At 41.7% G+C, this 19,175-nt stretch overlaps 2 protein-coding genes across 2 annotated transcripts; both read left to right on the top strand.

Annotated features, from left to right (window-relative positions):
• Positions 1-12,670: 12,670 nt before the first annotated feature.
• On the top strand, positions 12,671-13,765 carry LOC311053751 (fructose-bisphosphate aldolase B-like; the record flags this gene model as incomplete). Its single annotated transcript, XM_084069436.1, has 1 exon — positions 12,671-13,765. One exon carries the CDS (start codon positions 12,671-12,673, stop codon positions 13,763-13,765), a length of 1,095 nt encoding a protein of 364 aa, XP_083925562.1.
• A 510-nt stretch (positions 13,766-14,275) lies between these two features.
• Positions 14,276-15,100, top strand: LOC311054095 (mitochondrial nicotinamide adenine dinucleotide transporter SLC25A51-like; the record flags this gene model as incomplete). The annotated part of the gene is made up of 1 exon (XM_084069975.1): positions 14,276-15,100. The coding sequence occupies one exon, from the start codon at positions 14,276-14,278 to the stop codon at positions 15,098-15,100; it is 825 nt and encodes a 274-aa protein (XP_083926101.1).
• Positions 15,101-19,175: the final 4,075 nt, after the last annotated feature.

Genomic DNA, 19,175 nt, shown 5'->3' with positions numbered 1-19,175 from the left:
GAGAGAAAGAGAAATGATAATTCCTTTAACAGGTCAGTTCATGAAAGTCCTTGCGGTCTTGTTTCCAATGAGGGCCTGTGAGCAATTAGGGGTTAAGAGTCTTGCTCAGGGACAAATTTCATTTCATCGACACATTTGCTGACCTGGCCTGGAATCGCACCTGGGTCAACCAGAGCCTTTGGCTCCCTAGGCGGGCTCACTAACCACTCAGCTATGGCTGACCCTCAGAGAGAGAGAGAGAGAGAGAGAGAGAGAGAGAGAGAGAGAGAGAGAGAGAGAGAGAGAGAGAGAGAGAGAGAGAGAGAGAGAGAGAGAGAGAGAGAGAGAGAGAGAGAGAGAGAGAGAGAGAGAGAGAGAGAGAGAGAGAGAGAAGAGAGAGAGAGAGAGAGAGAGAGAGAGAGAGAGAGAGAGAGAGAGAGAGAGAGAGAGAGAGAGAGAGAGAGAGAGAGAGAGAGAGAGAGAGAGAGAGAGAGAGAGAGACGGACGGAATAGATTGAAGAGACAGAGAGAGAGACATGGAAACGGAATAGATTGAAGAGACAGAGAGAGAGACATGGAAACGGAATAAATTGAAGATAGAAACGGAATAGATTGAAGAGAGAGAGAGAGAGCCATGGAAACGGAATAGATTGAGTCATGTTTTTCGCAATTCAACTTAAATGAGTCTGCATCAAGTGAGGCTTGAACCGGCAACCTTGCGAACATGAGGCACTCTTAGGTAGCTGCAACACTACCTATAGTGCTATAGCTTTGTCCAGGCTGATATTGTCTGTTGAGGATCACAAACTCTTGCCTTCTGTCATGACCCAAGCCCCTGTTTCACTAACACAAAGATCACTCGTTCACAAACCATTTACCAATGAAGAAATTGTACATCTCCTCAGAACCAAAACTAGTGAAAGTAGCCGATCTACAAGCTCACAAACCATTAAAAGTTGTCAGATTGTACATCGGCTATTTTCACAATGAAGTATGTTATACATTGAAAAAACATACTCTCATTGCTATCTGAAAAGTTGTGAGATTGTAGATCAGCTATTTTCACAATGAAGTATGTAAAAAACACTCAATTAAGTATTTCATGTTATCTTTAACAATTGCAAATGTATTCATTGATAGTCATGTTGTGTGAAATGCAACTTAGATGAAGTCTGCACCAAGTGAGGCTTGAACTGGTGACCTTCAGGTTGTGGGGCACACATTTAAGCGAGAAGCCACCAACAGACAAGAACCTGTGAAAGGAGATCACACAGATCATACAGTTTCACGCAAATAGCTGAAAAATCCTGGGTTTAAGTGTTTTTCAAACTGCTCAAGATTGCGGACAATATAAGGGCGGTGCTTACTGGTTAACGTGATAGATGTGTTCCTCATTAGTCAAGGCACATGTGTAAGCAGGTCTAATGGCTGTCGGCCAAACGAGGCATGACTTTTGCCTGTTTAAAGTTTCAATTTTCAAAAAATTGCTATAGCGCCCCCGTTTGACCAATTGGAGTAAGATTGGTTTCAGTGATATTTGGAATGGCCCTTTACATTTCTGCAAAGTTTCAAAGAATGGTAAGTCTGCATGTATGTGTTAGGGGCAGATGAATAATTGTCATAAAACTGCAATATTCATTGGCTCATTAAAGCTTCATTTTTTCACTTATGGAAGATATTTTGCAAACGTTTTTTGGTATAGGTCCAAAGTTCATGTGTAAAAAGTTTCGTGCAGATTACTCAAAAATCCCAGCAGGAGATAGGTTTTAACTGTTTTTCATATAATTCGAAATGGTGGGAGATCTAAGGGTCAGAGGTCAAAAGTCAGAGTGTGAAAGTTGTTCATCATGAGGAGACGCATGTGTGTATTGAAGTTTTATGGCTGTAGGTAAAACAGGGCATGAGTTGTACCTGTTCAAAGTTGGCATTTTCAACTGAGTGCTATAGCGCCACCTTTTGACGAAAGATTGTGAGATTTATTTTTTGATCGTTTTTCATGACCATCTATCATATGGCCGAGTTTCATAAAAAGCGTATGCACGGTTCAGCCAGAACTGGCAAAAACGGCAGAAGAAGAAGAAGAAATGGAATAATGCGAATAACAATACGGGTCCATGCTGGAAGCCTGGCCCCGTAATTATTTGTGTCTCCTACCGGAAATACACCCAGTCATCAAATTATTGGCTTAGTAATGAGACTAAAACAAAATCATGAATTCAAGGCTTCATGGGGTGTGCAATTTATAGAAAATAAGTAATTTTTTGGGTGAACTACTTTAAGTACATGATTTGAAGATGCTTGACTGGCCTACAGCCACTGTGGGCATAAAACAATACGTTTTAGGTCTGATAATGATGTACTCACCCGTACATGTTCACATCATGTATACTTTACATTACTTAAAAAGGGATAGTTCACAAAAAAACGTACTTCTTTTCTATCGATTAGTCACCCCATGGAGCCTTGAATTATGGACCGGTAGGCAGCGGTCCATAATTGCGGACACAAAGGAGACTCTTTGTGTCTCCTACCGGAACCGCTGCCGGTCATCAAATTATTAGTTTAGGAATCAGACAAAAACATATCCATGAATTCAAGTCTCCATGGGGTGACTAATCCATAGGAAAAAGTGTTTTAAACTATCCCTTTAAGACAGGGGTCATCAACGTTTTCAGGCCAAGGACCCCCTAGCTGAGAGAGAGATGAAGCAGGGACCCCCTCTATAGTGTATAAAATTGTGTTTGAGATAAACTTTTGCTCTTTTTTCCCTCTACACCTATAACTCTTTTCTAAAAATAGCTGATCTACAAGCTCACTACGCCTTGCAGCGCGAGGCGTTGTGAGCTTGTGATTAGGCCTCTTCCTTACTTCCTTCACATGTGTTACCAATGATACTAATGAAGGCACTGTTCTATTTAGTGTAGCACAGTGGTTCTCAAAGGACACCCATAACTCTGAGTGAACCAAATGGACCTGTGATTTGTTTCCATCTGTACACTCAAAGAGTTACACACCCGTAAGGGTCCCTTTGGAACAGAGCCTTCATTAGCATCATTGGTAACACCTGTGAAGGGAAGTGAGGAAGAGGCCCAAATTATTTCCAATATGGCCGCTGATTCCAAAACTCCAGTTTGTGCCTCCTACCTCCAGCAAGATGTTGTGTTACGGTGAAATTGGTGACCTTCAGAAAACATGCGACCATCTCGTGGACTTTACAAAAACATCACCATGTCCAAATGTAAATTACAACCATTTGTTTGTTTATGAACAGAGCAACTCCGTTCATAAACTAACAGCGATTGACTTTGGATGTTTGACATGTGAAGTCCACAAGATGGACACATCTTTTGTCAGGTCACCAATTTCTCCATAAGGGCGCGCTCCCACCGCACTTTTATTTTACATCTGGGGCAGAATCTGCCAATGCTTTGTCAATGCAAATGCGTGGATTCCTGGTCTTGCGGATTTTTTCCAAGAATCCACACATTTGCATTGACAAAGCATTGGCAGATTCTGCCCCAGAGGTAAAATAAAAGTGTGGTGGGAGCGCGCCCTAACACTGGTAGAGGCAGAATGTTGAGGGTTGGGATTCGGCTTGAAAATAAAACCACAGGCGCCTTGGTTCAGCTATGAGCCGCTAGACCAGTGGCTCTCAAAGTGTGGTCTGATACCAGTCATCAGTTACCATGGGTTTATACTAGACCTGTCACAATTATTACATAATAGCCTAATTGCAATTATTTGAATTTGCAATTATGTTTTGCATAATCGTCATAGTCATTACCATGTTAAAAATGCTCAAATATTTTCAAACATTTTGTGGAAATAGCAGAACTACCAGCTCAAAACGTGTTGCGATGCGACACGTTTGGAGCTTGTAGATTGGCTATTTCCACTCTGCATGTATTTTTTTGTAATTAAATAATGTATATTATTTGTCATATCTGCGTTGTGCAACTTTTATTTACGAAGCCCTAAAAGCCAAAAATAAATGACATTTGTATTCATAATGTTCCAATGCTCAACGACTAACACAGTTAAATCTTTGATCGCAATCATTTATGTGACAATGAATCGTCAACTTCCATTTTGTAATGGTGACAGCCCTGGTTTATAATGGCCAGCAGTGGTGGAAAAAAATACTGATTTGTTTTTACATAAGTAAAAGTATCACTACTGCCATGTAGAAACTCTGTTACAAGTAAAGGTCCGGAATTCACTTGAGTAAAAGTACAAAGGTACTGGTATCAAAATGTACTTAAAGTACCAAAAATAAAAAGTACTCATTATGTAGAATATCCCCTTTCACAAGTTTTCAAAATATATTAAAATCTTTTGAAAATAGCAGAAAATCACAATGCGTCGCATCGCAACGCATTGTGAGCTTGTAGATCGGCTATTTTCAAATGGCCGAAATGTATATAGGGCTGAAGTGGTTAATATATTTTTTTGTAATTATAATCAAAATCTACAAAGTAACTAAAGTTTTCAAATAAATGTAGTGAATTAAAAGTACAATATTTGGATCCGAGATGTAGTGGAGTAAAAGTTAAAGTATTGAAATTTGGAAATACTCAAGTAATGTACAAATCCCTTGAAATTGTACTTTATAGTACTCAAGTAAATGCACCTAGTTACTTTCCACCACTGCTGGCCAGGTGTGATCCAGGTACGTACCGTGTGGGGTCTCCCGGCGCTCGGTTGAAGATAGCTGGTATTAATAGAGCCGCGTAGGTTGTATGGCACCACGTCCCGAGCACCGTACGCCTTGTATCTCCAACGGAGAACGTTCGTTGGCACCGTTATACGTTTCAGCTCTCAGGGCTCGTTGCTGTGTCGAAGTTCCATCTTCCTGCCCCTTGTCCTGAGTTACAGACACTCTATTACCAGCTATCTCCTGATGACTCCATCCATCCAGGACCTTCACTGAAGAACTCATACAGCGAGTCAAACGCTGAGTCATAGCTAGAAGCCATGACTCAGCGTTTTTAACTCACTGTATGAAGATTTAGTCCACTCTGCAGAAGGTCACCACATGATTAACCTGCAAGACACAGATATACACCAATATTACATTTAATATATTGTAGAATATAATATCAAGATTGTAAAAGAAAAAAAAAAGAACCAAACAAAAGACATTATATACTCCTTAAAGGTAGGGTAAGTTATATTTTTGGTATTTTTAGTTTTTTTTTGTTAAAAGGTTAAAGTATTATATTCTGATAGTAATCATTGCTACAGAGCGTTTGTTTGGTCACAGGGGTCTCTCCAGCTCTTTAATAAACAGAATATAGTACTGTACATGTTCAGGTAGGTGATAACATTTAAGCCAATCAGGAGAGGGCACTGAAAATGCATGTTCTGTTTAATAAAGAGCTGGAGAGACATGAAGACTCCTTTTACTGAACAAACACTCTATAGCAATGAGTACTATCACAATATAGAGCTATTTAACACTTATTTTAACCAAAGTAAACCTTACCCTACCTTTAAGTTTTTTAGGCTAGTGTTCGAAACCGTCGGGCAGAAATCTCTCGTCCTACTTGATCTATACTACAGCGTCGCATAAAGCATCAACAGTAGAAGATCTACAAGCTTGAAACGTGGCGCAAAGCGACACGTTTTGAGCTTGTAGATCTGCTACTTTTGCCATTTTTGAATCCTGAAAAGTAACAGTTTTGGACATATTGAGGTTTCCTCCCGATGGAGACGATATTATAGTTTCATCTTAGCATTGGATCAAGACTCATAGATTTAGTGTTATCGATTTTGATACCGATATCTATTTTAGAATAATCTAAAGAGTAAAGAGTTTTTTTTTTATCTCCTGTTACAATGTAGCGCTGTTATCTCTCCTATCTTAGGCTTTTACATTTGTTTTGTTCTAGATATTTTTTTTATATTTTATGAAAAGTATGAAATGTGAAAGGTGCTGTACAAATAAGGTTTTATTATTATGATCTAGCCCTTGGCCAGAGCGTCAGTGAGTTCTCTCTTACGCTCTGCCAGGCGCTCTGCTCTGCTCATAGACAAGGAATTCCACTGTCCTGCGAGGGCTCCAACTGTAGTACCAATAAACAAAACCACTTCACTACTCACCAAAACGAAGGTTGTTTTGTGTTGTTTAAAGTCTATTCTCCAGGGTGGGAAGCCTCTCAGCACCCCACCTTCTCTGTATAATACACTTTTTGTCCAGAAAATAAAATATTTCACCGGAAGAAAAATATGTTTTTGGTTGCTCCACTGCGCCCTCTACAGATCTGGTCAATGGATTTTTTGCCTTCCGGTTAAATATTTTCTTTTCTGGTCAAAAAGTGTATTATACAGAGAAGGTGGGGTGCTGAGAGGCTTCCCACCTCCGAGAATAGACTTTCAACAACACAAAACAGTCTTTGTTTTGGTGAGTAGTGAAGTGGTTTTGTTTATTTTTTACTACAGTTGGAGCCCTCGCAGGACATTGGAATTCCTTGTCGTTGTCTATAAGCAGAGCCGAGCGCCTGGCAGAGCGTTAGAGAGAACTCACTAACGCTCTGGACCAGGGCTAATTATGATCCTATCTATGATGATGACATTCTTGAACACTCCAAAAAAATAGTGTGTAGTTAGCTCCATGTTAAAGTCTCAAACATCTTGATAAATGTATATTACTAAATATAAAGTTACAGATGTTATCCCACCATACGGACCCTTTGTGTTCAGTAATATTCCGTATTATTCAATTAATGAATGTTGCAATCTGGTCTGTCACAATAGTGTATATATTAGCCCCATTTAGAACCTCTCCCTCCGCTATGTAGCTCCGGTGAGGTCCTACGTGGACCGGTGCCGTTTGAGCAGGACATTTTCGAATATTTTCCACTTTACATGTTTCTTACCCCTTTCTGCACATCGTATCCAAAAAGTAAAGGTTAATGTTAAGGGTAAGAAACATGTAAATTGGAGAATATTTGAAAATGTCCTGCTCAAACGGCACCCACAAACGTGGAACGTCTTGGAGTTATTACAGCGGAGGGAGAAGTTCCGATTGGAGCTATGTATGTACATATCATTCAATGGGTGTAAGTGGCGCTGATGCAGCAGGTAAACGCCGGTATTACACCCCATGTAATCCAGGAAATACGATGATGTTCATCCACATACGGGATTAAAACATTTCTTTATCAAACTATACTGAACGTCAAGAGAATACCAACACCCCGTATGTACGGAAAACATCTGTGGCTTTAAGATAATCACTATATTTACAATGTATACAGACATGTAGACGCACGAGCCTTAAAACACAGAACACCACACTATTTGTGAAAGTGGCGCAGCAGGTGACCGCAGGTATTACACTCCAAGTGAATGTGGAAATAGAACGGCGTTCAAACACACGCGTGGTTAAAACACGTATTTATTCAACGTTAAGTAATATTACGGAACAGACCTGACCCATATGGACGGGTAACATACGTGGCTTTGGGTTTAAACGCTTTATGTGTTGGATTGGGTTCATTTATGGGGATTTACGAGCAGTTTAAAACTACCAACAAACATCAGCTCAATCACCATAAATTAAATCCCTGCACCGTCTTGACCAAGGCCTAAATAGATTAAACCCACATGAAAGTAATGTATGTATGGCGGTGTTAGATCTACAAACCCCCACACAGTGAGTGTGGTTTAAGGTTTAAACTTTGGGTGACAATTTAGTTCTGATCATTTGGAACAAATGTTTGTTCGATGCAGTAGCCTTGGATCAAGACTTATAATAGATGCATGCATTTTATCAATGTTGACTTATTTGCATATCTAGGTAAAAGTCAGACTCGACATAAAATGACTAGTTTGATGCATTTTCTCCCTCGGTTGTAAAACACAATATTTCATATTTATGTCCAGTTTGGTGTCATAATAATTCACAGTCCTAGAACACCTCGAATGCTTAAATAATAATTGTGTTAAATATCGGTGGATAAAAACGTGTCATGTTGATATAAATCAAACATCAGTTTACCTGCTACAGAGCCGCGTGCCACGCTACAAACATAACTGCTCGAACCAGCCGTGGTGCGCCTGCGTCCAATTTAAACACATCCGGTCTAGAGCCCCGCCTACTGGATCCGGTGTGTTGAACGCGTACATGGAGGCATCATTTCCGTTTCTGTTTTCCAACCGGATCTTCACCCTTCAGAGTGAATTGATCCCCAGACTGCTTTCAAGTCATACTAAATCATCTACTCCTGTGTGGATGATGCAGTGGTGTAAAGTAACTTAGTACATTTACTCAAGTACTGTACTTAAGTACAATTTTGAGGTGTTTGTGCTTTACTTGAGTATTTCCAATTTCCAATACTTTTACGTCTGCTCCACTACATCTCAGAGGCAAATATTATACTTTTACTCCACTACAATTATTTGAAAACATTAGTTACTAGTTACTTTGTACATTTTTATCATTATTACAAAACATACATTAAGCACTTCAGCCCTGAGCCCTATGAAAATAGCTGATCTACAAGCTCACAACGAGTAGCAAAGCGATGCGTTGTGAGCTTGTAGATCTGCTATTTTCAAAGCATTTTTATACATTTTGGAAACTTGAAAATGGGACATTCTGCAAAATGAGTAGCCTACTTAATTACTTTCAGTACTTAAGTATATTTTAATACGAATACTTTTGTACTGGTAAATGTTGAATTCCGGACTTACAGATTATTTCTACATTGCAGTAGGCTATTGATACTTAATAAGTAAAAAATGTGAGTACTTTTTCCACCACTGCTGGTATGGAGTCAAAAAAACAAACGTGCACACACGCATGCACGCACGTACGTGCGCGCCACACACACACACACACACACACACACACACACACACACACACACACACACACACACACACACACACACACACACACTCTCTCTCTCTCTCTCTCTCTCTCTCTCTCTCTCTCTCTCTCTCTCTCTCTCTCTCTCTCTTCCTGTGATAGTAGAAAGTAGGCGAGTGGTGGAAGAAGTAGCTTATATTCAAACTTTTATATTAACTTACATTATTATGAACAAATGCTAAACTTGTTATAGTAAAAGTAGTGATAATATAAACATAGCTACTCTGTTACAAGTAAAGTCCATCTATTCTCAATTTACATGAGTAAAAATAACAATAAAACATGTTGGACATTCAGCTGACGTGATTCTTCTTGTAGTTTAAATTGTGCATATTTAATGAGACAATTTACATATTTGAATAAATTGTCTATTTAAAACCACACATCAATATGAACTTGTTTTATCTATAGCTTTTGTTTCTCAAAGTGGGGTCCGATGACCCCCAGGGGTCCTTGGGGAGGTCTCAGGGGGTCCCCAGCAAAATTATTTAATACAGCATCAGCATCACAATCATTTTAACCACTTTATCCATATTAAATATCAGATATACAAGCTCACAGCACCACTGATATTTTAGAAATGTTTTGAAAAATCTCGAAAATGTGTGGGAAACGTTTAATAATGTTTAATTTCTTAACATCTTCTCTTCTGGGGGTCCCTGGCACAACATCATTCCAGATGGGGGTCCGTGGCCAAATGCATACATTAATATGGGGGTCCTTGACATGAAAAAGTGTGAGAACCACTGGTTTATAGCAGCCATAGTCAGACACATGTAGTGTCTGATGATGGACACTAGATGGCGTCTGAACAGCAGTTTTGCCAAGTGCTGCTGGAAAAGGAAACCAGCATCTTATCTCCATTAAGATGGTCAATGTAGGAAGAAAAAGTACATTTAGATTCACATGTATGAAATATTACCCAAACTATTCTCTGACAGTGGTGGAAGATATTTTACTTAAAAGTAGCAATACCGCAATATAAAAATACTCTGTTACAAGTAAAAGGCCTGGGTTCAAAATGTTACTTGAGTAAAAGTACAAAAGTGTTGGCATCAAAATGTACATAAAGTACCAAAAGTAAAAGTACTAAAATGTTTGAAAATAGCCTAGGTATAAAATAGGGCTGATGTGGTTAATGTGTTTTATAATGGAATATATTTATATCTGCAAAGTAACTAGTAACTCAAGTTTTCAAATAATTGTAGTGGAGTAAAAGTACAATATTTGCCTCTGAGATGTAGTGGAGTAGAAGTAAAAGTACTGAAAATGGGAAATACTCCAGCAAAGTAAAAAAAAAATCCTCAAAAGTGTACTTTAGTACAGTACTTGAGTAAATGTACTTAGTTACTTTACACCACTGCCCAAACTATTATCTGACTATGCCGATGATGATGATGATGATGATGATGATGATATCTTGGACATTTAGACCAGTGGCTCTCAAAATAAATTCATGTCAAGGACCCCCACAATAAAATGAATTTGGCCACGGACCCCCATCTGAAATGTTTTAATGCCAGGGACCCACATCTGAAATGATTTAATGCCAGGGACCCCCATTTGAAATGTTTTAATGCCAGGGACCCCCCATACAAGGATTTGTGTTGTTAAAATGTTAAAGAATATATATATATATATATATATATATATATTGCAATTTCTTTCCAATTTATTCCGAGATTCTTTTTGTAAATAGCAGATCTACAAGCTCACAACATGTTGCATCATGTATATGTAGCAGAGTGGCTCACAGCCTGATGAGATAAAAGTCTGATATCTATAAGAAATAATAAAGTCTGCACACACACAAAAAAAAAGAAGCTCCCAGTCAAGGCTTTTTAAAGCCTTGACTGGGAGCTTCTTCTAAATGTTTCAGTGTGCAGACTTTATTATTTCTTATATATATACAATGTTGGTCCTGCACCTGCCGTCCAGTGGATGTGCCAGTTTTAATGTTTCCATAAAACTCTGATATAGGCTCTATGCACAGCAGCCATATTGTGAAGACATTCACAGGTGTTGCCAATGATACTAATGAAGGCTCTGTTCCATTCTGCTCAAACAGAGGTCAGGGTGTTGATATTGTGCGTGTTGGCTCACTGGAAACACTCTGCTACACTACAAATCCACCGTGCACTAACATATATGGCCTGCTGCACCAAGTGGCTCTAAAATGTGGGTCCAGGGACCCTCATGGTTCCTTAAGGGGTTTCCAAATGGCCCCTTACGAGTGTGTAACTCTGAGAGTGTACGGGTCCATTTGGTTCCATTTGTACACTCTCGTGGGAGACCGAGGTTCAAATCCCGGCCTTAACATAATTATTTAGGATAAAAGCAGTCAAGTTGATCTTGATGCTGAAATAACTCATTTAGATGAGGACCCCCTGGAGTGTGTGTGTGTGTGTGTGTGTGTGTGTGTGTGTGTGTGTGTGTGTGTGTGTGTGTGTGTGTGTGTGTGTGTCTACCTGTGGCGACAGTGACGTAGAAATCTCATAATCTTCCTGGCAGCTTGTATTGAGCGTGCCAACGCGTCGTCACCATGGGGGGCGTTGGCATTGGGCGTGGCATTGGGCAATGTTAAGTCAACCTGGTTTTTATCCCTCAATGATGTCCGCCGCTACCAAAAGACACTTGTTGACGCCCCTTTCAGGAATTTTGGCACGCTCTATAGAGGCAAAAATATATCCTAAAAAAATCATCTTACAAGATCACAAAGCTTGTAAATTTATAATATTCACTATTAAAAGTTTGTGAAAGTATGAAATAGGGCTTATTTATACATAATTAAAAAATCACACCCAGTGTGAAGTGAGCGGTGTGGTCATCACAGTGATTTTTTTTTTAAGTGCACAGTCCTATTTATAGGTTATTCATTTCATCATGTGTCTCGCTAGCCAATCACAGTGCTGAATAGAGTTAGCCAATAGAGTCAGCCAATCACAGTACAGCTAGGGGTGTACTAATGAGGTGTCCCAACCCCACTTATAGGAGCGGCTACACCCATCACAACCCATTTTCCTCAACATATGGTGCTTAATTTAAGACACCCACCCCTCACATAAAATGGTCTCACCAAGAGCCTTCCAGTGATCTCATTTACATTTCCACTTTTACATAAAGACACTTCATTTTTACACTTTTAACTATAAACATTTAAAAGGACACAATTAACTATTAGACTTTTAAAAAGACACACTTAACTATTTAAGATAGACTTACCCTTGTGTCTTTTCAGTTCAGTCTAATTTGTTTGATTTGTCTCTTTGGACTGTACGCCAAATCACTCAATAACAATAACACAAACAGCTTAAAATGATACATAAAATGTATTCTCCTAATGCGTTGTTGTGACGCAACTCATTAGGAGCTTGTAGATCCACTATTTTTGCTATTTTTGTGTGTGTGAATGTGGGGGGGAGGGGTTTGAAAATGGGTGTGCATGTCTGAAATAGGGATGCCAGGTTGATGGTTAATAAATGGAGCTAGGCATGATGCACCAACTTGGGAGAGTTTGGGGATCGCCTTATTTGGGCAAAAGATGACACGTGTTTCACCCAATCAAAGAAGCCATGCAGTACCTGTTGTCAGCAGGTATTAGGTACTAAGACATTGATACCTGTTGTTAGAGTACTTAGACCAGTCCTCATTATCAGACTTAGAGGCCATTCTATGACATGCTGTACAAATATGATGTCATATTGATGACGCATCAACTTGGCAGAATGTGGGGTTATCCCAAATTTCTCAACCAGTTCTTTAAGGGCTGTTTGTCTGATCTTCTAGATCCAAGCTGAATATTCCATTACTATCAAGATGACTCATCTGTTCCCATCACTCTCTCCAGGGCAGAAGAAGGAGCTTTCTGACATCGCTCAGAGGATCGTGGCTCCAGGGAAGGGAATCCTGGCAGCAGATGAATCCACAGGCACCATGGAGAAACGCCTGAAGAAGATCAATGTGGAGAACAATGAGGAGAACCGTCGCTATTTCCGCGATCTCCTCTTCACCGCTGACTCCTCCATCTCCGAAAATGTGGGTGGGGTCATCTTCTTCCACGAGACCCTCTACCAGAAGTCAGACAGTGGCGTGCTCTTCCCCGAGGTCATCAAGGGGAAAGGCATCGTTGTTGGCATTAAGGTGGACAAAGGTACAGCTAGTCTGGATGGAACAGATGATGAAACCACCACACAAGGTCTTGACGGCCTCTCTGAGCGCTGTGCTCAGTACAAGAAAGACGGTTGTGACTTTGCCAAGTGGAGGTGTGTTCTCAAGATCTCAGACGGATGCCCATCAGCGCTCGCCATTGCAGAAAATGCAAACGTCCTGGCCAGATATGCCAGCATCTGCCAACAGAATGGCCTGGTGCCCATCGTGGAGCCAGAGATCCTGCCTGACGGAGACCATGACCTGCAGCGTTGTCAACACGTCACCGAGAAGGTTCTGGCTGCAGTGTACATGGCTCTGTCCGATCACCACGTCTACCTGGAGGGAACGCTGCTGAAGCCTAACATGGTGACGGCTGGACACTCCCGCGCCAAGAAGTACACCCCTCAGGAGGTCGCCATGGCAACCGTCACTGCCCTGAGGCGCACCGTTCCCGCTGCGGTGCCTGGCATCTGCTTCCTCTCCGGAGGACAGAGTGAGGAGGAGGCCTCTCTCAATCTGAACGCCATCAACCAGGTTCCTCTCCACCGCCCCTGGAAACTGACCTTCTCTTTTGGCCGTGCGCTCCAGGCCTCTGCCCTCGCTGCCTGGCAAGGCACACCTGCCAACAAGGAGGCTGCACAGAAGGCTTTCAGCAGCAGAGCTAAGATCAATGGCCTGGCCTCCACGGGGAACTACAACCCTACTGGCACAGTGGACCAATCCTCCATGCAGTCCCTCTACGCAGCCAGCTATTTCTATTAAATACTGTGAATGTTTTAGCAAATATGGACCAAATAAATTATGAATAGACTTCACTTGCCCATATATGGGCATGTGATTCCACCAATCAGCTTTGGGAGAGTTCATATGTGCATAAAAGGAGCATGCATGTATGCAGGGATTCCTGGGGGAGTTTTTGTATCCCCATATGGGCCATAAGTGTTTCAACCAATCAACTTAAGAGAGTTAAGGGATCTCCATATATGGGCATACAAAGCAGTCAGACACACATACTGTACGCATGCAAGTACCGTAGTGCAAATGTGATGTTTTATTGTGCATTAAGTCCCATTTGACTCGAGAGGTTTGATCATCATCATTAGCATAAACAATTACAAAATGATATTTAACAGTTTTGCCAAGCATCTCTGAAATTCCCCCCTCTCCCACAGAGTCAGAGTGAAGTTCCTGTTAAATACTGCAGTACGTGCACCAGTGATGCTGCAGGCTTAGGCTGTAGCGTTTCGATCCTCCCATATAGCTGTCACCACCATGGACCCTGGGAAGCACTATATCTGCGGCTCCATCGCATGTCTCAGCAACATTGTGGTGACCTTCCCCATCCAGAAGGTGCTGTTTCGCCAGCAGCTTCACGGCGTGCTGGCGAAAGAGGCTGTGCAGCAGCTGCAAAGAGAAGGGCTGAGGAACCTGTACCGAGGCCTGCTTCCTCCACTGCTCCAGAAGAGCAGCAGCGGGGCCATCATGTTCGGCGTGTACGAGGACCTCTCCAGGGTGCTGGTGGATCGAGCGGCCGGTAGCGGCGTACCAGAGCTGGCCACGCGGAGTTTTGCTGCAGCGCTGGCAGGAACCGCAGAGGCCACTTTGACCCCATTTGAGCGTGTGCAAACTCTCCTCCAGGACCACCGGCACCATGGCAGCTTCAACAACACATCCCACACATTCCGGACACTTCTGACCGAGTACGGGGTCAACGAGTGCTACCGCGGCTTGGTCCCAGTCCTGCTCCGCAATGGTCCCAGCAACATGCTTTTCTTCGGGCTCCGTAGACCCATAAAAGAGCGGCTCCCAGAGGCCACCAGCCAGATGGGCCACTTGATCAACGACTTTATGTGTGGAGGGACTTTGGGCGCGTCCCTCGGGATCATGTTCTACCCATTAAACGTGGTGAAGTCGCAGGCACAGGCCCAGGTAGGCGGGGCCTTCCGGCCCTTCGGTGAGTTGCTGATGACGGTGTGGAGAGACAGGGGGGGCAGCGTTGTCAAGCTGTTCCGAGGAGCCCATCTCAACTTTCATCGCTCGCTCCTCTCCTGGGGCATCATCAACGCCACCTATGAGCTTCTACTGAAGATTATATGAGATTAGTTGAACAGAATGGACGTTCTAGAACGTGAGCTTAATGCTGAAAGAGAAAAGTATGTTTGGGGGTTTATATGCCCCCTTTGTTGAGAAGATATGGATGTATGAGTCTGAGTTACCTGATGACATGCAGTACTGTTACTGTACTGTACTGTACTACATTGTCTACAGTATTTACAGTACCGTAGTACTGTACTGTCGTTAACTATAGTAGTATATGGACCGTAGCGTCCTTATTGTAGTTGGATATTATGTGAAAATAGGGAACGACTTAGCAGCGTTGTGACTATAGAGTGTAAAAATATGGACGAAGGGAACTGTCACGTGACTCATTGGTTACAGACCAGTTTTGAAGCCACTTTTTCGGCAAACTAAATCCAACATCTTGGAACTTCAACCGGGAACAACTGCTATTGGCTGCAACTGCAGCTAGGGCGGGTCTTCACTCGGTAGAACCAGAAGGCCATTCATTGGAAAAAGAAAAACCTGACTGCTGTACTGTGCTTCATCGATTTCAAAAAGGCATTTGACTCGATCCACAGAGGCACGATGATGAAAATCCTTAAGACCTATGGTGTCCCTCCCAACCTACTTCGGGCAATAGAGACCATGTACACAGGAGCAAGGGTCAAGGTGGTGAAACCCAGATGACAACAGTGAGGAGTTTGACATCCTGGCTGGGTACTGCAAGGGCACACCCTAGCCCCTTTTCTCTTCATCATAGTCCTGGACTATGTGCTCAGAAAGGCCATCAGTGGAGGAGAGCAGGATCTTGGCTTCACTCTAACATCAAACAACCTCCCCGACAAATCAAACTGAGCTTCTATGCAACGGAGTCTGTTCTATATGGCAGTGAATGCTGGACCCTGAAACCAACCCTTCAGAAGTCTCTAGACGGGTGCTACACCAGCTTGTTTTGTGCCGTACTCAACATCACCAAGAGTGCACATGTTACCAACAAGAATCTCAGGGAATACCAAGGGTGAGAGCAAGACAATATCAGCCAGGAGAATGCGACTAGCAGGACATCAAGAGCTGCCAGCCAGCAAATTGGTGCTGTAGGAACCAACCATACGGGCATCGGTCATGAGGCCGTCCCACATTAACATAGGTGGATGTACTCAAGAAAGATGCAGGAGCGCAAAGCACCAACGAGCTGGACAGATGTATGGAGAATTGGGATGACATGGAATCAATAATGGAGGGCTCGTCTGAGGACGACCTAGAGAGAATCACTAAACAAATATCATGATAATTGAAAAAAAGACTTAAAACTAGCGATTGAAAACAAAGTATTTGTAAAAATGTTTACTAAGGTTCACTTGAATGGAGTAAAAATGCTTCTGCAGGAGGGGAAATAGCAACATCTGCTGGGCCATTAATTAGAACTGCATGCTGATAATTACTTCCTATTTGGCCTCAGATCCAGCGGAGCTTCCTTGCCGCCTGGTTGTGACGCATTGTGAGCTTGTAGATATTTTTGGCAGAGATATTTGGTGCAGAGGGAAAAAGGAGGGGACCAAGTATAGTCCAAGTATAGGACCAAGTATAGACTGCTGGGGGGGCCTGTTCAAATAAGTATTACAGTTTTTAGTGGTTTTAAGTGGTTAATGAGATATCATCGCCTGCTACAGGCTCACAAGCTCAAGTCACAAGCTGTGACTGATGAGTTGAACTGAACTAGGCCAGTTGACAATAGCCTGGAAACCAGACATATCTGCCAGTGCAAAAACAAAGACAAGCCCACGGTTGTGATTGGATTTCGCTGCCCCCGAAGTTGTGGGCACAAATCAGGGCCCAGTAGGCCTATGCAAATGTGGGGCTTTACATTTTTTTTATCCGCCCCTTGGAAATGCAGGTGAATGTTTTCACAAAGACCTTTTGTTTTAATCCCAAAAATATCACTTACCCTACCTTAAGTTTATTGTTCTTTTTTAGTTCACCAAAAATAAGATACCCAGAGCCCCAGATTAAAAACAAATTTGCCAACAGCTACCTATAATAGAAAAGGATTGATAGGGGGGTTGATAAGGATTCGGATGGATAATTAAATAATATAAGATAACAATCCCTATCGACGACGTTGTCCCAACATTTCTATGACCAAATTTACACCTCGGTTAGTTGCAAGACAACGTCAACGGACCGTCAACCAGTCCATCGCCACATCCTGCTATCGGGCACGTGGACTCAACATTATGTCACTCATAGGCAAACATTCGGAATGTTTATCCCGAGAATAGGGATACTAGGTCTCTCGATTTCTAGATAATCATGAACTCACGTAGAGATAACGTAGAGATAACTACACCTGTATAAGTACGAGTGACAAATAAAACAAAATTGAATATTCGATCATTACAGAAGGGTATAACTAGATACATTAGAACACATTTACTTTGATGGTGAACAATGGCACCCCAGTGGGGAACTTCCAATGCCACCAATAAAGCTGCGTGGACTTTCCTAGTGGGCTGGTGGTGTTAGCATGCATGAGAAAAAAACACACAGACTCCACACTGTCTGCCGCCTAAAAGAGACCACCCACATTATAAAAGTGAAACTGAGATGACGTGTGCAGGATGTGACTGTGATGTCACTGACACCCTCAGCTGTGGAGGCGAAGTAAAGAGAAAGGTATAGAACAAAGCAGGGGTTCAGATCTAACCTCTGATACCATGCAACGCAGATCAAATGAAGGTGTGTGACTGATAGTCACAGAGAGACAGAGAATGACATAAGTGACCTTTGTTCCACCCTTTAATGCAGATATCAACCCACAGTCATGTAATCTGACTCGACTTACCAAATTTATCACACTCATGGAACTTCACTGCTTGCGCAATAGTTTAAGAAGGGATTCCCCAACCTTTTCATGATGTGACCCACCTGTGGGGATACTTTTGTACTGTTGTGCAGTAAAAATAAGCAATACATTCTCGTTACCATGTCAAAAAAGAGATAATTAACCTTTCTCTATGTATATTGTTTATCAATAGTGTTCCCTTCTTCAGTCTTGTCATACTAATGATCAAATGAAAGACGTAAGGCATGTCAGGATTCCACATAGGCCTAATTTAATGATATATTTGTTTTTACAATAATTCACAATTACATTTCACATTACATTTATAAACATAACATTCAATAAAGTGCTGTGGCTATCTGTTGTCACAAATGGTGCATGGAATTACATTTAAAAGAAATGTAACATAGCTTGCCTTAGTATTGTGTAAAGCATTTGGCATTTTTAAAATTATTGTTATAAAATATATATATATATATATTTAAAGTCTACATGTCCCAAAGGGAAATGTATGTATTTAATTCAGTCTTACCAGAAGCAAGGATAAATCATATCCCCACCGGCCATAAAAATGTATGACCAGAGGGGGGATATCAAAAGCAGAGGCATGGATTCCCTCCCCATCCCCCCCAGCAAATCCAACCCTGGCCATCATCATTAGTCAACATTACTCAGCAGATTTCCTGGATAAAAAACTAAAGCAAGGACACAGTCTTCAAGGAAACGTGTTCTTTTTGACGTTAGCAGACGTCTGTTCTTATTGGTCAGTATTCACAGCAGGATTGAAAGAGATATTTGACTCACTTTTGGTTTTTGATCATGATCCTACAGCTTTCATTTTAGCTTCAAATGGAAATTTCATACAAATTAGTTTCACTTTCATTTTACACTACGCTGATGTCTCTTTCCTAATCTGTTTCAGAATCATCATTGTTCATTCATTCACCAGACGTTTGAGTGAACAGCTGATTGGCATAGAATTAGAGAGTGGAAATTTTTAAACTTTTTCAAACTGAGCTTTACCAGAAGTTGGACGAGTATGACTGTCCTCTTTCTTGGTGCAGTGTGGGCACTGGGCAGGGGCGAGTCCGAGTCGTGGTCATGGTGGGTTTGGTTGGGCCTTTTGGTGGAAGCTCTCTCCTTCCTGAATAGGCTAGTACCCAGTATTCTCATACGAGGACAACCGTCTCGTAAACCACTGGACATACGCACCAAATTTCTTGTGCATGCTGCCGGCAGACCAAGGAAGTAAATATATTTTCCACATGT

This window comes from Gymnoscopelus microlampas (assembly GCF_963454915.1).
Source record: "Gymnoscopelus microlampas genome assembly, chromosome: 10".
NCBI classification, from domain to species: Eukaryota; Metazoa; Chordata; class Actinopteri; order Myctophiformes; family Myctophidae; genus Gymnoscopelus; species Gymnoscopelus microlampas.
Note: the sequence above shows the minus strand (reverse complement) of the source record. Positions and strands in the feature narration are given on the sequence as shown.